Source organism: Drosophila melanogaster, chromosome 3L, assembly GCF_000001215.4.
Source record: "Drosophila melanogaster chromosome 3L".
Classification (NCBI taxonomy): Eukaryota; Metazoa; Arthropoda; class Insecta; order Diptera; family Drosophilidae; genus Drosophila; species Drosophila melanogaster.
In genome coordinates, this window is record NT_037436.4 from 7,763,209 (window position 1) to 7,777,104 (window position 13,896).

At 39.9% G+C, this 13,896-nt stretch overlaps 2 protein-coding genes across 6 annotated transcripts; both read right to left on the reverse strand.

Moving 5' to 3' along the window:
• Positions 1–24: 24 nt before the first annotated feature.
• On the reverse strand, positions 25–12,395 carry Clk (Clock). Of its 5 annotated transcripts, none has more exons than NM_079240.3 (8): positions 12,288–12,395; positions 6,815–7,114; positions 5,502–5,650; positions 5,261–5,442; positions 3,665–3,881; positions 3,255–3,611; positions 2,573–3,195; positions 25–2,510 (listed from the first exon to the last, which is right to left on the reverse strand). In NM_079240.3, exons 2-8 carry the CDS (start codon positions 6,850–6,852, stop codon positions 1,005–1,007), a joined length of 3,072 nt encoding a protein of 1,023 aa, NP_523964.2. In that variant the 5' UTR covers positions 6,853–7,114; positions 12,288–12,395; the 3' UTR covers positions 25–1,004. The 5 variants fall into 5 exon arrangements, with proteins under 5 accessions (NP_523964.2, NP_996021.2, NP_001014574.1 ...); NM_001014574.2 differs by having other exon boundaries at positions 762–2,510; positions 5,261–5,440; positions 5,502–5,662; NM_001014576.2 differs by having other exon boundaries at positions 762–2,510; positions 5,502–5,662.
• CG32371 (uncharacterized protein) lies at positions 4,061–5,144 on the reverse strand. The gene has a single exon (NM_168231.2). The coding sequence runs from the start codon at positions 5,061–5,063 to the stop codon at positions 4,179–4,181; it is 885 nt and encodes a 294-aa protein (NP_729295.1). The 5' UTR covers positions 5,064–5,144; the 3' UTR covers positions 4,061–4,178.
• Positions 12,396–13,896: the final 1,501 nt, after the last annotated feature.

The following is a 13,896-nucleotide window of genomic DNA, read 5'->3' on the forward strand; positions in this document are numbered from 1 at the left end:
TGTTCTGGTTTTTTTTTTTGGTTTGGTTAGCATGTTCAATTACATTTTGTTGTTAAGCTCTTTTGAAAAACATATAAACAGTTATGTACAAAATGGGTCTACATTATCCTCATCGTATTTACAGGCTTAAGCAAGTTCTAACGACTCGTCCTATAGGTATGTACAAATCTTAAACATTGAGCTAACTAAAATTATTAAGGTAGTTGTAGTTGAGTTTAAGATAGTTTGTTTCCATTTACAAGTTCTAAGTTTAAAGCATTTGGCTCTTTATCAGCTGCAGATCGAAGCATATTCGAACGAACTTTTCCAACAGTAAAATGGTAATGCAGGGGAAATTGTAATAATGATTGAACTAATGGCATTTCAGCTGTCAGAAAAGATCGGGCCTAAAGAAAACTTATGGGAATATCTTCACAGCAAAATAAATGTCAGTTGCAATCTCAACCTGAGTTATGAGTTATACATACATAATAACACTAAATCGTACGATAAATATCATTTTTGACCTCAATGACGAAGCCCAGTCTTGAAAATAATATGGAATTGAATTAGCTTTGCTCAACTCGTTTGCTTGTTAGTCGCTTCTCAGTATATTAGAATACAAATAACTTAGGATTAGGTTTTAAGGTTCGATTTCGTATCAGAGATCCTTGTTTGCGCCTCGATGGCACTTACTGGATAAGGCTAACCTATGGAAACGATGGGTTCTTGCTACAAACTACAACAATTTAGAACCTACTTACAATGGATTTTTTTTTTTTGAGACCTTTTCTATAGTACACCTATGTTTATGTTATATACAACGCATAATGGGAGCGGGGTGGGACAATACTCAGTCTGTTGAGATCTACAACTAGCTCTGGGCTTCCGATAGATGAGGTTCGATAAAGAGAGCCAGAGGCCAAACTTGATAATACACGGATATGTGGTTATATGGGTTGCCTGGAGTTATACAATTCTATCTTTTCCTATCGCTACAGAGTGTTATATACAGTGGGTATACGCTATTGACTACTGCCTGGGGCTGTGTGTGGCGAGTTGAATAGATTCTGTGATTGCTCTTGGGACATCTGGTATGGCAATATTTCCAGATCGTTTGGCAATTGGTTTTGATTCTGATTCTGACTGTTGAGAAAGGGATTCGAACTGAAGAAGCTATTTGACTGCTGTTGATGCTGCTGCAGGATTTGTTGTTGTTGCTGCTGCTGCTGTTGCTGCTGCACCAGATTGCTGCCGGAAGTGTGCATCATCTTGTTGTCCTCGCTCTGCGTTTCGGAGCCATCATCGCTGATGCCCATGTGAAAGTTGATCGAAGGACTCGATTCGGTGGCCATCTGCATGCAGGACAACAGCGAGTCCTCGTTATTATTTTGCGGAGGATTTGAACTGCGATTGTTGTTGTTCTGGTTGCCATTATTCAGATTACTGCCTCCATTGTAGCTTTGATTGTTGTTATTGCTGCTGGAGTTGAAGGGATTAATGGTGGATTGCGAGCCCAATGAGTGCAGGGGGGACAGATTGAGAAAGGCGTCTATATCATCGATATCCTCACGCAGTAAAATATCATTTTGTTGTTGCAGCTGCAACTGTTGCTGCTGCTGTTGCTGCTGTTGTTGCTGCTGCTGTTGTTGCTGTTGCTGCTGCTGCTGTTGCTGCTGTTGTTGCTGTTGTTGCTGCTGCTGCTGATGTTGCTGCTGGGTATGTTGCTGCAACTGTGAGTGGCTCTGATGTTGCTGCTGGAGATTGTGCTGGTGCTGCGTGTGCAGATTCTGCTGCTGCTGCATCATCATCTGCTGATCCTGCTGGTTAAGCATCTGCTCCGAGTTCAGTGCAAATCCATACTGATTGAATTGCGGCTGCACGGCATTGCTGCCGGTGAAATTCAGTCCACGTTGGCCACTGGCTCCCAAATTACCCACCGCTGCTGCTGTCATGTTGCCAGGTGCGAATCCCATCGACATCATGGGCTGCAGATATGTGTAGCGGGATAGGAGGAGCTGCTCTGATACGATCCTCAGCTCATTCTGTTGCTGGAGGATCAGTTTTTGCAGTTCGTCGTGCTTCCGCTGCAATTGATCCTGCAACTGACTCTGTGTTGGCGTCATAACCACCGTATCGGGCAGCATATCCGTTTGTGACTGCACCGGAAGTGGGGAAAGCACTGGCGCCACCGGAAACGGAGCGATCACTGGCTGCATGGGAATGGCGGTGAGATATTGCGGCGGCTCAAGAAATGTCGGTGCCACCAGTTGGGGACTAGCAAGCGGATAGGCGGGTTGGGGAAACTGACACGCATTTCCAGCCATTATTTGTGTGGACGCAATCGGCAGGAGAGGCACCATTTTCGGAGTACCCACTGTATGTTGCAGCTGCTGTTGCAGTTGCTGGTGCTGCTGATGTTGCTGCTGCTGGTTCTGATGCTGCTGCTGTTGCTGCATGTGATGATGTGACTGATTGTGATGATTTTCTCGATGGTGTTCTCGGTGATGCGATCGCTGCCGTTGGCTTTGCTATGGAAATTATAAGGACCAAATTCAAACAATTTCCCTAATGATCAATAATCTATACTCACCGAACTGACGTGCGTCATCATGGACTGCCGGCTGGTGACCGAATCCGTCGACATGGACGTTGAATCCGAGTCATTCCCCCGGTTGTTGTAGAAGTAGCACTTTCGTTTGGCCTTCGGCGATATTCCTGTGGAGCTGATATTGCCATAACTCGAAGCGGGACGCGATGTCTTCAGGGGATTTATTTGGCATGATCCCGACGGTTGGACAGCCGACGCTGACCACATGGGCGACGAGTCCACGGCGGGTGAAGTGGCTGCTGTTTCAGTGCCCAAACTGGCCAGACTATTTCCGAGCAATGTGCTATCCAGATTTTGGCTGCTCAGCTCGAAGTCCCTCAGTGTTGTGGTGGCAGATGCGGATTTGCTGCTAGTTCCCGTGGAGGCTATGACCTTACTGCTCCCATTGTTGGTGATGCTGTTGCTATTTCCCGATTTTTGGCCCTCCTTTCGACTATCCTTCAGAACCTCGGCATAGCTGACAACCTTATGGGTGCAGACCACGTAGTCTGGTTTGGAATTGAACTGGTGATAGCTCACATAGTAGTCCGTTTGCAACCATATCCACTGTTGGCCCTTCGTAAGGAATCGGTAGTAGCAAGACTTGCCCTCACCCGTTTGCCTTACTAAAATAATTAATGGATTTATATTTTCGCATAGTTTATGTTTGCTTTACGAAACTTACGCTCTTCATGGCACGCCACAATACTGTCCAGATCATCAAAGTGGTAATAATCATAGCCGGACGTCCCCAGAACCTCGAAGGGCATATAGCCAATGATCGGAGGAGCACGGTGATCCAGAAACAAAAACTTCCACTCCATGCTGTGTTTCGAAGTGAACTCATTACTTGTGGGATCAATAATGCTCATTTCCCTGATCAGTTGGGGATTCTGTACGCGTCCAGTGCCCACGAAAACCAGCTTTTTGTCCACCTCGGCATTGGGATTCTGCTGGAAGATGCGCGGCAGCACCGCAGGTTGTCCATTTGAGCCATTCGAAACCTCCGAACTGGAACCCGTCGAAGTATTGGTATCGTTACCTAAGGGATAAGCATCAGTGGAGGTGACCGAAACTCTCTGCACGGCTACCTACGAAAGTAGCCCACGAATTTGACCAACTCGTAGGCATTGGCATCCACTTTCTCCATCCCGCCGCGTCTCAAATGAGTGTAGAATGTGATCTGGTTACTGGAACTTATGTCCGTCTGTCTGGGCTCGATTACCGGTGTGGGATTCATAAAGATATTCAGCAGCGCCTCATGGTCCATCTCATAGGCCAGGTCATAAATGGTCATGTTGTACAAATCTTGCTGGAACGCGAAATAGATACAGATGTAAGAACTGAGATTTAATCAAAACAAATATTTACTTTTGAAAATGTGACTCAGGTCCTTCACTTTGCACATCAGAAAAATATAATATTAAATCCCACTACTTTCATTTTTATATATAATTACATACTCCCATAAATTTGTAATAGATTAGAAAAAACTTCGTATTAAAAATTTATTGACAGATTAACTTATGATTTTTAACTAACTACATTGCTTTGAATTTTGCTTCTTAGCCGATTTGAATGCAGTTTATTTGGTGCTTGTTATGAACATTTATTCGCTGTAAATAATCTTAGTAATCTTTTCTAAGATTACCCTATCTCGGCCACTATTGTATTTCTGGCAAATATGATCAATAGCTCGGAGTTTTGATAAGTAAAAGTTCCTCTCCTGTTTCATTCTCGAAACATATTTACAGTAATTCCGCAACTCCTCAATGGAACCTTCACTATCCGGCTCTGTTGTTGCTTTTTCTGTTTGAGCAGAGGCTTTTTCGGTGGTTTTAGTTTGGGATTCATGCACTTGATTTTCCGGCTCTGTTATTGCCAAATCTGTTTGAGCAGAGGCTTCTTCGATGGTTTTATTTTCAGAATTTGACTTATACACTTGATTTTTCGGTTCTGTTGTTGCCCTATCTGTTTGAGCAGAGGATTCTTCGGTGGGTTTAGTTTGGGGATTTGACTTATTCACTGATTTGCGTAACTTGGCTTCCATGGGAGGCGAGCCAAGTCCCAGCATTGCTCCATTCCGAGCTATCACAGGATCATATTCTCGACTCTCATAGTTGGCATCGAAGAACTTGCGAAACCACTGAAGGAACTCGAAGTTATCCTGGTATCGTCCCTTGACCAGCCGGTCGATGGGAATGATCTTATCAACAACAAATTTGTTGAAACATCCCTGTAAAAGCTTGAAATTCTGGATGTACTCATACTCAACGTTTGTGCGAAACTTGACTCGCTGCATCGGGATCGACCGGGCAAACAGTATGTCCATTAACTGGCAGTATGCCGCTCCGGTGCACAATTCCTCGACCTTGAAAAACTGCGATTTCAACGTGTTATTCACCCAGGATAGCATTTCCGCACGCGAAGAATTGCTCGACAACTTGTTAGTGTAGCGAACATTCACTACTGATGTTTTTGATTTCTCAGACATTTTGTACGAAAAATTTAAATAATGTTTGGACTACTGACGAATACTCTGATTTGCCGAACCGGTATAAGGTTTGAACTGAACTAATTCTCTAAACATACTATGAGTGATTTTTCTCTCACTATGTTCTTAAATTTAAAACCTACTGATTTGGAAGTTTTCATTGTATATCGTATAGTATTGTATTTTTTCTAACTTACCGGCAGATAGCCCAGCTGGGAGGTAATACTTTCCGAGGCGTAAAAGATGGAGCCCATGCTGCTGAAGACCATCATAAAACCATCGAGAGACTCCAGCATGAGGTGAGTGTATTCGTCATTGCTGAGGAACGCAGGCTTCCAGTCCTGTTGTATTTCGAAAACCTTGGAGCGATCGGTGGCCTCTGATATCAAACATTTGAGAGTTGAAAGAGAGATAGCAGTGGTAACGCAGTAAGCCTACCATTATGATTTTTCAGGAAGGCTATCGTGGACTTCAGGACCGTGGACTTATCCATCTTTCTGCTGGATGTGGATATCAAGGCGCTGAGATCGTTGACCAGCGAGTTGAACTGATCTCGTCGCTTCTTCTCGCTGAGATTACGCGATTTCCTGCAAAGGAAGCTACGAGTTAAAAATAATCAATAGGATGCATTTACGGTTAACAACGTCACACTTTCAATTCTCGTAAGGATATCACAATGAAGAGGGTTTCGCCACCCCCCAGGTGAGTGCGTTCGTGACCCACGTGTGCCGAGTCCATTGAGGCATTGTCTGGCGTTGATTAGCCACATATGCCCATATGCTATCACCATCCCGGATTTTTCTAAGGATACGGATACACAAGGGTTGTGTGCCCTTTGTCGCTTTCAATTTTCTGCGCTACAGTTAACTTTTCCATTCTGCCATTGACATTTGCATGTCACTAACTGTTTGATGAGCTGAGTTTTGGGATTATTGCTATTGTCAGTTTTTGAGTATGGCATGGTAATGTTAGTTTATGACCAGTTGGGTTGGTCTTTACAAAATAATATTAAATTTAATTGAACGTAAAAGTTGTACAATACGAAAATGTAACAGCCACATTGCTCCATTCTAACCGATGGATTACCGCATTGGGATTTTTCTAACTATTATTTTCTGCGTCATGAAAAAATAAGAATTACGTTGTTAGGAAAGTATTATGGTTATTTTCCAAGGTGTAATACACCAGGCTGAACAAAGATGGCAATAAGTTGGCAATTATAGCCAACACTCTCTTATTATGAAGCATGATTTCTTGCCACCCTGGATATTCGATAACTAATTTCTTTCATTTACTGTTATGCGACAAGTTACCAGAATTTTCCAGATACTTTTTACTATTGAGCTACGTCATCAGGTGAAATTAATTATTGCATGAGCTAATCGAATTCACACTCAGATTACAATTCATTGAGGTTGGGCGCAGGAAAAACGGATCAAGGAATTGAGTTACCACAAGTTGGCTTCCATTGATGGAATCCGAGGGTGTGAGCCATCAAAATTTGTGGAGGGAGGGGGGGAGGCAGGGATTTTTTTGACGACAGCAGTGGAATCTTAATACAGTTATTCATCGGATGAAATAATAAATAAGGGGGGGACATTTCACTTTCACCTAGTGGAAAATTTGCCAGCACGCCATATACACGTCTATTCTTTTACTTCTTGTCAACTGTCACTTGCAGATGGCCAACGGATTTGTGCTATCATCTAACGAATGATTGAGTGTGGGTACTAAATGTCTAGTGAATTTACCTTTTTGTATCATCCTTGTCGTCGCTCTCGTCGTCCATTTTCGGGTCTGTAGGATAGTCCACTACAAGGCGCACAATTTTTAAACAAATGCCGAAAAAAAAATGGGAAAAGGGGCAAACGAGAAGAACCGAAGAAAGTTCGAAACTTCCACTTCTTTTGAAGATTTGCTCACAAATGCCACAAATTAGTTACACGCTCACATAATTTTGTTCATATGTGCTCTTGTCTTTGGTTTAAAGTTCAGGTAATGTTCACGCAACAATTGATTTCCATATGCTCAATATGCCACATTTTGAATAACTGCAAAGGGTTGGGGTTAGCGTAATTGATTATATTCCGTGATTTTTTTTTTTAAAGTTTTTCCTCTTTATTTTTCCCGACGCGTTTTTTATTCCGAAAGCTATCGTCAAACGCCGCGCTGTGCCAGCAACAAGTGCAGTTGTGGTTCTGTTTCGGTTTCGTTTTCGCCAAGTGCCAGCATCCTTTTCCGAATCGGTTATCGCCAGGTTATGTAATTGAATAAGCTGCGCCTGCGCAGGCTCCCCATTTGGAGGCCCCGTGGCCAATTTGCCAGTTAGCCGTGCCAATCAATGTTGCACATTTGCAACCCCTGAAATGTATGCTACGCTATTTTGTCATGTTACAAAATGCGTTCACTGAATGCCATAACAACCACTGCTCGGTGGTTGGAGGAAGGTGGTTGCACGGAATGGGTGGGTTTGCTTAATCGAGGAGTGTGAGTGGGGCAGCTGCCAGCCAATTGCCTGGCTGCAGCGGGAATTTGAGTGCGGATGCTGGGTCTGTTTTTCAGCTAAAAATAAGCTGACATACACGCTTGCGATTGCATAAGGCTCCGCATTTGCCTGACTGTCTATTGATTTCTTTTTGAATTCCACGCTTTTCAATCATTTCCTGCACCTTAAGCCATCCTCCTTAACACACGCAAAATTATTCACTGTTAATTGACGGTCCAGCATTTAAGGGGCTTCGGCGAAAAGCAATTTCTTGCCTAACAACAACTTGAAAAGTTTTCAGCAAATGTCAAAGGTTCTGCAAGCCTGTTAAATGCATTCGACCAGTTGGATGGGGTTAAGACTGGATTTCCTGCAAGTCGGTGACGTTCAAGCTGGAACTCATTTAAAGTTGGCGCATTGACGAAAAATCTGTGTTTAATTAAAATGTGCAAAGCAGCTTAAAATTACCCAGCTCTACATCTGTCGTGCCAGTTGTAAATAATCCGTTTACCTCCGTTTGACCAATGGACCCAAAGCGCAGCTCATAATTTCCCACATGCCTACATGTATGGGTTGGAGAGCATTTTAAATACACATCAAAGGCCGAAAAGCGTCCCGTTCCTTTTTGGCCAAGTGTTGCTGGTTAACCGTAAGTAGCTGTTGGCCCAGACCCAGACTTCAAATGCTGCCAGATAATTGCCAATGACTCGCTTAATGGTTCGTGTTGCAATTAGTGCGGTCGGTTTGGTTTGTCGCAAAGTGCAAAAAAGCAGTCGAGATAAGGTTTAAGATGGAGACATATAGAGAGGGTGTCAGGTATTATTATTCAGTAAGCTAGCTTTGCCCCGAGGAATGTGGTCCAATTACAACTCAATTATAAACTCTGGAATTATTGGGTTAAAAAAAAAAAATATACGTTGCCTCAATACAGCTTAAATAATCTTTAAGACGTTTACAAAAAGTCCAAACTGCCTAAAATGTTTATAAACCTCAAGTCGAAAGATCAATCAATCACTTTCTAAAATGAAGACTTCATTAATCTCAATCCAATATGATTGTGATCTAAAGTTGCTGAGTTAGTTACTCCTCTTAAAAATCATTAGTGACTTTTAAATAGTTTTGAAGTTTGTTACTTATGAAAATGTAAGTACAATACCTTTCGTTCACCTTAGCTTTTCCAATCTCTTTTAGCCTTCACCCCAGTGAATTGAACTGCACTAAACAGCTTTAAAACCAACATCAAATTCTACACAGTATGTGATATAGAGTATAAGCATCATCTATTACAAATAGTATCTGATGTATCAAACAATTGGCATTGACCACATTGTTGTGGAATAGTGTGCTGTAGTGTGCTGGAATATCTAAATACACATTTGCAATGCGGAAGCCAGTTAGTCGGAGTGGAGAAAAAAGCACAGAAAGCCGGTTGGAGTGTCAGGTTTACTCAACCCAGGCGAAGATCGTTGACTGACCTACTCACGACGTCGGGAGATATAGTGGCCATAACTCTACCCCTCTCTGTAATCGGCAATCGCCCCGTCTCGCTCAATTGCACTCTCTAGTCATTGCTGTCTCGCTTTGGCGCATTGGAAACGGGGAACTAACGTCATTTGATTGCATTTGTAAAGCTTCGCTCAGTTACAGAAATTATCGCATACTATCGATGTGTGGGTTACCTATATATGTGCACCCCATATCTCTCTCTCTCTCTCACTCTCTCTTTCTCTCTCTGTCTCTGGATTTCTTTGTCAGTGAACTTGAGCTTTTGCTTGGCAATGCTAATTGCATTGCGATTACAACATAGTGCCCGTGTGTGAGTGATAATACCCAATACTCATACGACCCGTTGTACAACTTTGCTTCCTCGCCTTCTATTTCTCTTTCCGCAAAACTTGTAATACTTTTCGTCGCGCTCTAGCGTTTGTTGTCTTAAACTTGACTTAATTAAATTGTTCACTATTATTTTATTTTTACCTCTAGTCATTCATTGATTTATTTCGTCGGCGTTCGTTCCCCCTTATTTTACCGAGACGGGATTTAATTACAATCTACCAATTCCGAGTTCATCGTTAATAGTGTTCAAGGGGTATACTTCTATGTGGTTTTCCAGCATGGAGTTGTTGTTCTATAAACAGAACCCTAAACGGATCTTGGATTTTCCTTTCCCTAAACGTTTAACAATCTAATAATAAATTGACGTATCTGAATCATTAGCAGTCTGCTTAAAATCATCAGTTCATCACATAAATCGATCTTTATAATGATTTAATATGTTTAGATTGAAATTGAATAATATTTTCGTTAAGGGGGAAATTTTAAATGAATTCTATTTAGTATCGATTAAATTCCGACTAATTAAAAACTAACTTGATTTCATTTAAGTGGACAAAAACTCACTATACCATTACAAAATTCATTAGGTTAAACTTATTCAGTCCAAAGTTTTGCTCTCTTTAGGTTATTCCTTTTGATATAAATGAAGGGTGTCTAACTTTTAGTCATTAGAAATTTAAGTGCATTTTTCTATAAGTTCTTTTAATTAAAAAACGACCCAGAGGCTTTCCTTAAGTTTTCGTTCTTTGTTTCCAACTACCTCAATATTGTTAAAAAAAAAAAAAAATAGATCTGGAGTAGTTGTCAATCAGTTGCTTATCTCACCGTATCAACAACTAGCCATATTTGCTCTAAGTGAAAATGAAGTATACGCTCTGCAAGCCAGAGCGAAAATGGCCAGAAAGTGCAGCTGACTGCAGATTAAATTAAGTAGCGTTTCGTAATTGTGCCCCATTTATTCGACTAAATGCAAAAACAAGAATCGAAGTTGTATCACTTGTAATGTTTAAAACCTTTTTGCATGTGCCTATAGTTTTTTTAGTTGTCAATTGAAATAAGTTTTACTGAGAGCGTGTGCGACTACCGCATGATCGCACACCACTGCACAAATGCACACGCGTACTCACACCATTGCAGCAGAACACACGCACACAGATAGACTGGCGCACACAGATACTCGGGGCAGTCAAACGCTGACGATGACGTTTCAAAAACTCAAAAAGACGCCACATCCGAGACCTGAGACTTGTCAGCCAACAATAAAAAAAACAAAAAAAAAAAAATTTAAATAAAACAAATGGAAATAGTTGGATTGCAAAGCGACTAGCAAATTACCTAGCTAGTTTCAGCCACTGGAAATTCTTGTAATTAAGCAAAACTTACAAACAATATTATTTATCTTGAATTCACCGGAATGAAAATAGTGTACTGCGTAAAATATCCAATCAATCTTGCTGAATGAAACTAAAACCAATATCTAAAAATATTTTTTAATTTTTATATTTATTTTAATATTGGGTACGAAATCCAACTTTTAGAGTAAACAAACGACACAACTCCATTCAAAATTCGAATAAAGAGTACATTATTAAAATACCTTTCCAAATCTAAAGACATTTTAAAAAAATTATAGTTTTTATTATATGTATGTGGAAAAATCGCTCTCACAGGTAGTTTGTTTTCAATTTTTTTTTGGTTGAATGCACTTTTGTTTTAAGCGAGAAGTATCTTCACTCGTATTCGCTCGTATCTCATCCTTGGGTTTGCCTTATCTTTTTTGGCGCGGCATTTTTCTTCTGTTATTTTTGTCACTGCGGATGTTCTACCTAATGCACTTTTGCTTTTATTATTTTTATTTTTTTCCTCCACTTTTGCTTTGCACACTTCACAATTTTGCCGCAGCTGATTTGTAATTTAATCTTTTGAATCTGGCGCAAAACTTTGGTAATTAGCAGGTAAAGTAGTTAATTTACTTCGAAATTGAATCTTAGCTACATTAGTTTGGATGCACTTGTTCAATTAAATAAAACTTTACTACTTTAGTATTTAACTAAGATCAATTTTTAACTTGTGAAAACTTGTATTTGTGTTTTATTGCAACATCACTGACATATAACTACACTTTTTTATTTGGCTTTTTAAAAACGCCCATTATTATTTAAACTATTTATTTTTATCCATATATTGCCTTTGGCGGCTTATCCACTTTTGTTTTTTCCTCTGCCTTTCACTTTGTTTCTTCAAGAATTATTCCACATTTGTTCCTGTTTTTATGGCACGAGTGTTTTAAAAGTTACATAATAACTTTTCCCGTTCTGCTTTGCGCGTTTTTTTTTTTATACTTCTGCACTTGGTGACATATATACGCCAATATATAGAAAACGATATCCAATAACAAAAACACTTTAATTTCTTTTATGGTAAAAGGTAAAACAAAAAACTTTTTTGGCAATATCAGCAGAAACAAGGAAGAAAGCTGCAATTTAATTAAGCGCAAAGACGGAGACAAACAAAAATATTATTCCCCTTCAAATCCGAAACAGAACCGAAAAGGCGAAAAGTGTGTAATATGCGATCGAGTTACAGGCAGAGACAATATCAACGGCAGACGGCTTGACTTTGCTTCAGATCGGCCAAGTACTTGCGATATAAAACAATAACTGCGCGCTCAAAAAAAAAACCCGGAGAAAATGCGAATAAATCGAAAACCCGAATCGGAAAATTAAAGAGAGAGATCCGCTCGTTGACGCTGCGCTTGCTGGACTCAAACTGAATAAATGCACGAGAATTGCAAGTTCTAAGCTGGCGAAAATAAAAACTACAAACGCAAAAAGCCCGTGGATAAACGAAAAACCGCGAAATGCATCGAAATGTGAGCAGCGAGTCCCCAGAAGCGTTCTCACCGATACAAAGATACGAAACCGAATCGGTCGGGAGAGTCAGTCGGTCTACAAGTCTGTTGTAATGCCTTTTGCCGGCCGGGGCGTATACGCGATATGTGCAAGCATTCCCAGCTCTACCTGACTGACTGACTGATTGAGCACCGCCACTCGGCTATTATTTAATATGCTCTCCACACTCAGAATCCGCCATATCACTCAATTGCACCGATCGTGAACCTGAGTTGAGTCTTTATCTATCGCTCTATCAAACTATCAGCACGCTCAGAGCCACTCTGCTCAGAGGGTCTCTCTCGGATCGGATAGTATAGCTTTTCTATATAGTTTTCTTTCAACCTTTCTGTTTGTTGTCCAATATTCCGCGTGTTTCTGGCATTCCGTCTGGAGATTACAGATATAAGGGTCTCTCGGGGGTCTCGCAGGGGTGATTCAACGGGTTTTGTTTGTCCGCGACTTAAGTTCAAGGTCTGTGGCAGGGGTGAGTTTTTGACTATAGGTCGGCATAGACTGAAACTAGGTAGGTGGTGCAACATACCCTAACTATCTTTTGATCTATCTATACTGCTTCATGTCTATAAACTTACATTAACAGATCATATGTGCATTTCATGCAACGTGAGGCGAACTGAAATATAATTTGAAATAATAAGAGAAGTTAAACATAATTTAAAGTTAAAACTAAACAAACTGTTTTAATATTTAATCATTTAATTTAATGTAAACTTTTACTAATTAAATTGTCTTATAGTATGGAAAGTGATAAAAGAACTTCCAAACTGTCATTTCAGCTTTTGTTAATCCACACAAATAATTTCCAAAGCACTACGGCATTAGCTTTTTAATGCAAACTCATATTTCAATAAATATTTCATATATAAAGTAGTTTTAGTATGAATTCAATAGTGAACCACGACCCTTACCTTTGATTCCTTTGTCGTATTTTATCTTCAAAATCAATTCAATTGGAATTCAGCTCCGAATCTAGCACTACGACCTCACTTTCTGCAAAGGTAGCACAGAAAACTAATAATTCTGATTCTTATTCCATGATTGCCTAATCGCGAACCGCTTGCACCAGAAATTCGATATTTATTAGATGCTTACGTAACATTTCAGCACTCGATTTGCAATTTACAAGATTTTCTCGATTTGATTTGAAAGTTTTATAGGTTTATGCAACGCACAGGATGTATATATGTAGCTATTCAGCAATGCAGAGGTGTAGTCAGAACTACTTTGTTGTCAAACTGAAACTCAATAGTTTTTTTTATCAACCACTTTTATAAGTTAAAAGAAAAACCATAGTTATGTTCCACATTTATTTTATATTTTAATTGTTTTCCTCTTTATTTTACATCATTATTAAATTAAGAAGTACCAGTAAAAAAAATTTAGCACAAAAAACACAGAGAAAATATGTTGTTGATTTGATCTTAAGAATTTTAGAAATATTATAAATTTTTTTTTGTTTCATATAGAATTATGTAATAATTTCTTCATATAAAGTAGACACAAAAATAATGTCAAATTTTGGGATTGTATTGTATTTAGTGTCTAAACGTAAATACACGATGATTTAATTTAGACGTTCGTGTATATTTTGTATAAAATT

Excerpts from the sequence above, each read along its gene's own strand:
- Clk (NM_001014576.2), bottom strand. The coding sequence starts at position 6,852 with ATGGACGACGAGAGCGACGACAAGGATGATACAAAAAG. Across the intron at positions 3,612-3,664 it reads CAAATTCGTGGGCTACTTTC|GTAACGATACCAATACTTCG; the intron begins GTAGGTAGCCGT and ends CTTATCCCTTAG. Across the intron at positions 3,196-3,254 it reads TGTGGCGTGCCATGAAGAGC|TAAGGCAAACGGGTGAGGGC; the intron begins GTAAGTTTCGTA and ends TAATTATTTTAG.
- CG32371 (NM_168231.2), bottom strand. The coding sequence starts at position 5,063 with ATGTCTGAGAAATCAAAAACATCAGTAGTGAATGTTCGCTACACTAAC.